Source organism: Gracilinanus agilis, unplaced genomic scaffold (genome assembly GCF_016433145.1).
Source record: "Gracilinanus agilis isolate LMUSP501 unplaced genomic scaffold, AgileGrace unplaced_scaffold58138, whole genome shotgun sequence".
In the NCBI taxonomy this organism is placed as follows: Eukaryota; Metazoa; Chordata; class Mammalia; order Didelphimorphia; family Didelphidae; genus Gracilinanus; species Gracilinanus agilis.
This window is the reverse complement of record NW_025393706.1, coordinates 1-6052: the sequence shown is the minus strand read 5'-3', so window position 1 is coordinate 6052 and position 6052 is coordinate 1. Positions and strand designations below refer to the sequence as shown.

At 32.1% G+C, this 6052-nt stretch overlaps 1 protein-coding gene across 1 annotated transcript; it reads left to right on the top strand.

The window, feature by feature from the left end:
• Positions 1 to 275: 275 nt before the first annotated feature.
• LOC123256362 (protein zwilch homolog) lies at positions 276 to 5936 on the top strand (the record flags this gene model as incomplete). The annotated part of the gene is made up of 7 exons (XM_044684994.1): positions 276 to 381; positions 1060 to 1139; positions 1409 to 1565; positions 2132 to 2160; positions 3901 to 4037; positions 5654 to 5749; positions 5824 to 5936. Coding segments are annotated over 7 exons (718 nt in total), but the record flags the coding sequence as incomplete, so codon positions are not given.
• Positions 5937 to 6052: the final 116 nt, after the last annotated feature.

Genomic DNA, 6052 nt, shown 5'->3' with positions numbered 1-6052 from the left:
CCAGTATTGTATGCTAAAGAAAATTTGGGTGTGTCCTTTGGAAATCAGATTTTTTTTTTTTTTTACTATTTTCAGCATTTGGTGTTGCATTTCATGTAGTTACTTGAATAATGTTTGAAGTCAAATTTGAACCCAGGACCTTCTATCTCAAAGCCTGACTTTCGATCCACTGAGCCACCTATCTGCCCCAATAGTGTTTTAAAACTTGTTTCTGGTGATCTAGAAATCTTTACATTTTTGATAAAACATTCTCTGAAGTTTTAATTATTTTTTAGTCATTGAGATGTGATACTGCTGCAGTCGATGATTCCATTGAGTGTTTTTTCACTGTACGTGGTGATCTGGATTTTGCTGAGCAGCTGTGGTGCAGAATGAGAATGAGTAAGTGTCCTGATAAGAAAATAATTCTTATTTGTCATATCTTGTGTTTACTTGAAAATCTGTTGAAGTTAGAAATAGGTCCACCTTGGGTATTTTCCCTCAACTTTAAACTTTGCTCAATCTTGCGATCTTACCAAGTTTCTTGGCTGTTAGTGGCAAAATTTAGGATTACTCATTAACAAATCTAAAATAACTTTTGTTACAGGAAATTTGTAATTCCATATGTAAATTGGTGGTGTTGGATATAAGACCCTTAAGATCATATATTGAGTTGGAAAGACTTATTGGCAACCATTTAGTCCAATTTACTCATTCTATAGAGGAAGAAACTGAGGGCCATGGTGACCCAAATAACAAAGGTTTACTAATAGGTTAGTAGAATTGAGGTCAAATCCAGGTTCTCCAACTCAAAATCCATCAGTCTTTTCATTATCCCATCTTGCTAGAATTCTAAGCATTTTAATATTTTATTTTATGGCAGAGCATTGACACTTGGTTCCTTTATTTTATTATCAACTTATTAGACCTTTTAATCCTTAATTTTTAACTCAATTTATTGGTGCCTCTTTTCATCAACAAAGTAAATATTCTTCTTTTATCTGATGTGGTTAAAAAAAAGATTACTTTTACAACAAACTACAAAAATGCTATAAAAATGAATTTTGGTATGTTTTCAAGGTGTTGCCTCATACCAAGATTTGGTGAAATGCTTTACATTGATCCTACAGTGTTTAAGACGTGGGGACATACAGCCATGGGTATGTATATATTTTTTACACGTTTAAGATAACCACCTTTGATGCACAACTTTAAAAAAACATGCTTTTAAATGATGAGATTTCCATTGTGTAAATAGATATGACCTAGTTGATGGGGGGGCTACAAAATCTATAAGCACAGTGCTTTAAAATGCAAAATCTCATTTAGATCCATTTTGGTAGCCTTCTATTTGATTGAATTAATTTATATTCATTCAAATATATTAACATCTCTTGTCAAGATTCTAAAGGAAATATCTTATTTCTAGCTCCACAGAGGGAGTAGCAGTTTACTAAGTAAACACATTCAGCAGTCTTACCATGGACGCCTGGATGTGGTTCCTCTCACTGGTACCACTCCAATTCGAATGCTTTTAGAAGTTGGTTTGGACAAAATAAAGAGAGATTACATTAATTTTTTTATAGGTAAGTTTACTATTTAATTTTTTTTCCCTTGGTTAGTTTCCCTGTTACCATTTCCAATTATGAGCTTCTAGATCAGGGGTCGGCAACGTATGGCTCTCAAGCCATATCTGGATCTTTTGAGGGCAATATGGCTCTCACGAAATTACATTTTAAAAAATGTGGTGTTTATGGCTCTCACAGCCAAAAAGGTTGCCGACCCCTGTTCTAGATGCTTAATTTTCTTTTTCTCTCCACATCTTTCATTTTCTTGTAAGATATTGATTGAGCATACCCAAAACTTGAAACTTTCTAGAACTTAATTGTTTTTAACACAAATTGATAATTCAAAGATAAATAATAGCACTGTATAATTGTGGCTTAATTTAACAAAATTTTGCTTTTTTTGTTTGATTTAGGCATCTTTGTTTTCAATAATACATTCAATAAAATAAATACAATGAAAAAATTAATTGACGTGCATTAAAATTTACAAATTATGTAGAAAGATACCTTAATATATTTAAAAGATCTATTTTATTGACGTGGATATGTTTTCCAGTTACATATTTTTTAAATTTTCTTTATAGGCCAGGAACTTGCATCCTTAAACCATTTGGTGAGTTTATTTTGACCTTCTCCAGTTTGCTTTTCACTTTTTATAATTTTGTACCAAGTATATAGGTATACCTTGCCTTAAATCCAAGATAGAAAATCCTTTTTGTTCAGAATATTGGAGAATCAAAGTACAGTTACAGTCACAGAGGATCAGAGAGCATCTAGTCTCTCTACTACCATTTTCCACTGTACATGTATTACCAGCAAAGAATTAGAATGTGTCCAGATACACTTGCATTGCCTTAGGTCCCTATTTATGAATGTTCATTCTGATTACATAGGAAGGTAGCAACAGGAAGTATGAGAGATGAAATTAAATCTATACTGACATATAATTTGTCGGTTGCTTTTATGAACATCTCACTGATTTAAGTTGTTTAGCATGATTTGTCTCCTAAAATTTCAGTGAAGAAAAATTTTTGAGCTTTCTGGTCTTGATAAGTTTACTATAAGTGATAATCCATACTTACAGAAAAATTAAATTAAGGAATGCTTATTTATATTGTAAATCAAGGTATTTTGTGAAATGCAATAGAATTCATTTAAATGAATCTCACATGTGTGCTAAACTTTTATTTATGAAAGTTATGTGTACATCTAGTGTGCAAAATAAAAGATGTGAAATTGGGGGTGGTGCTCATTTTGGATTTTTAGTTTTATTTAATATGTTTGTTCTGAAAGAGGTCTAGCCAGAAATGCATGGGATGAAAACCAAGTAAATGGATTTACTGTAAACTTGCCAACTTCCCTGAACTTTTAGTTTAATTTCTGTGAAGAAAAAAAATAGTAACCATTATCAACTTCAAAAGGATATTATATGTTATGGTACTTTGGACAATCAGCTGATTGCCATTGAGAACCTTTTTTTTATGCTATCTTCTGGTGGTTCAAAACAAAAAAGAAATAAACCATACTTGCTCTCAAGAAGCACACTCTCTATGGGGAAATTCAACATGTGTATAACATAGGTAACTACAAAAGAATTTCAAAGAATAGGCACTATTACTTGAGGGGTACCAGAAAGGCCATACAGAGGAAGTGTCCCTTGAGCCAAGCTTTTAAGGAAGTTAGATATTCTAAGAAATAGAAATGATAAGATTAATCCAGACATGGGGAAACACTTCTGGGCTTAGAGATAAGAGATGGAATGATATTTGTGGGGGACAGAAAAATAGGCCAGTTGGCTCTACTATAGAGAACATGAAAGGAAATTAATAATATGTAAGACAATAATTTGGAGATGGAAAGACAGGAGTTGGATACGCACACACACACACATCTCTGGAAGATGTGATAATATTCATACACCACTTCTGAATTGCTCAGGGCAGCAGGTTTTATAGTTGTAAGGTATTGTGCTGTTCTAAAGATAATAATGTTCTTCCCTACCCCTGAATTATTGGATAAAAGCATGACCTATACATTTTCTTTTCAGCCTGTAATATATTTTTTTCTTACAAAAGACATCTCAGTTTGGGCAATTTGTCTCTCTTGGGATTGGCCTATATTTAGATCAAATATGTTATTTCTTGTTACTTGAGAAGCCATTTCCCTTTTTTGCTTAGCAAAAGTATAATAATTCACCTACACATTTAAAATGTATAATTTAAGAATAATGTTGAAATTCATGAATTCTATATCCCTGTCTTCCTTATTTCTCCTCTTAGAATTCAGCCTATTTCACTTCTCTAGCCCCTTTGCAAAGGCTCAAGTTTTTTTCCTTTTTTATTTTTCCTTTCAGGATTACTTTATTTGCACATCTGTTGATACACAGGAACAAGTTAATCGGGTTAGAAAACTCCACCACATCCTGGAAGTCGTAATCAGTTCCATGATGTACCTTAAACTTCCACATGAAGTCCTATTTACCTTAGCACAGTAAGTATTCATTACTTTCTGATAACTTTTTATCAATAAATGCTTTAGTTGTCTTCAGAAATAATTCAAGCTATTATAGTTTAATACTGTTCAGTTTATATCTACCTATAGTGATAGAATGGTTCTGACAACTTGTTAGTATAGCTTTTGGTCAGAGTGATAACTGTGGTATATCTGTATGGTGATGATCAATTCAGTTATTATTCCTGAATCTTCCATTTACAATGCAACATAAATAAAACTGTGGTGTTCATTTTGACTAAAAGTTAGGCAGAACTGTTCTTGTAGGAAGCATGTTCTTCCATGCGGTTAGATAATTCATTAACCTGAGGGTGATAGACCCTTTTAGAAGGTTTGATCTACCTTTCATTGTTTCCATGAAAGTGGATTGTTTTCTTGGTTGTAAATAAGAAAAAAGAAAGAATTCATAGATTCCTATATTTACAAAATTAGGAAATAAAATACGGTTTTTTGGACTTGGAGTCAGGAAGTCTGGATTCAAATCCTATGGTCTCATACTAAATAGTTCTATAACCCTGGGTAAGTTACTTAACCTCCATGTTCATCTGTAAAGTGGTAATATAACTTATTTAACCTGTCTTAAGGCTGCTATGAAGGGAAAGCACTTTGTAAACCTTAAACATTCTATTTAGATGTGAGTTCTTATGGTATATATACAATGGATTTATAAGCTTTTATTTAATTCCACTCATCTCCCCTCCCTATATATTTATATTACTTATATACTTTACATGTATTACTAAGTTCATTGTTCTTGACTCTCAGGGCTATTGTGGACTTTGCATGTTCTTTCCCTCAACATATTTATTAAAAATATTTTTCTCATTATTATAAACTTGACAAATATCAACAAACATGCCCCTATACAATGAACAGAAAAAAGGGACTAATGTACGCTTTTTTCTATTTCAAGTTAAACATGGTGATTATAGCTTATTGTTGTCCCTGTTGAACTTTATTTTGCTTTCTTCCATTTATTTTTCAATGATTATCCCTTTCTTTTTTTTTTTCAGTATCATTACTCCCCACTCAATACCTGTCCCCCCCCAACCTTCCAAAAAAGCAGCCCTCCCTTTTAACAAACATTTACATCAAACAAATCCACATAGTGACCATATTTGAAAATGTCACATTCTGCATCTCCAGTCTTCTGGCATTGTCCCAAGAAGTAGAAAGCATGACTTATTCTTATGGAGTTGAGATTGGTCTTTAGGTTAAACCGAAGAATTAAGACTGTGGCAGTTATTTTGTTTTATATTATTATAGGTATGGTTTAAATTGTTGTCTTAGTTCTGCTTACTTCACTCTGTATCAATTTGTGAAAGTCCTCTGTGGTTTTTTAATTCCATCTGTTTTCCAATATCTTCATTTATTAGCTTCCATCTCTTTAGACTTTAGGCATAACTGAAGGATTTTTTTTCCCTTTGGTTCATGTATTAAGCAGAATTGTATGTTTAGCAGTTTATATCTTTCTTTTAGATTACATTTGATACTTTTGATTTAGTTGCCATTTGAAAAAACTTAATCTTTAAAAATTTATCTCAGAATAGACCTTTTTCTCTCTTAAAAAATATTTTTACTTTTATTCTTTATAGGTCCTGCATAACATATTATAAGAGAAATCCTCTTAATGAGAAACATACCTTTCAGCTGCCAATCAGACCAATTGTTATAAAGAATTTCTATCAGAGGTAAGCATTGATAATCCTGAAATAATTCCTTTGTCATAACCTAATTTTAATTTTTCTTTTTTTCTTTTCATTAGTGAGACTCCACGAAAATGGAGAGTAGAAATAAGTAGTGGACAGAAGCAAGTGAAAACACTTTGGCAGCTGAGCGACACTCCATCAATAAGCCATCTGAATTTTAGCAGACATGGTAATGAATAGTTTAGAACCACATTAATTAAACTATTGTGATAGAATGGAAAATACAATATACATATAAAGATGATTTTAGTAGCTCTTAGACCTGATCTTAAAATAATGCATTAA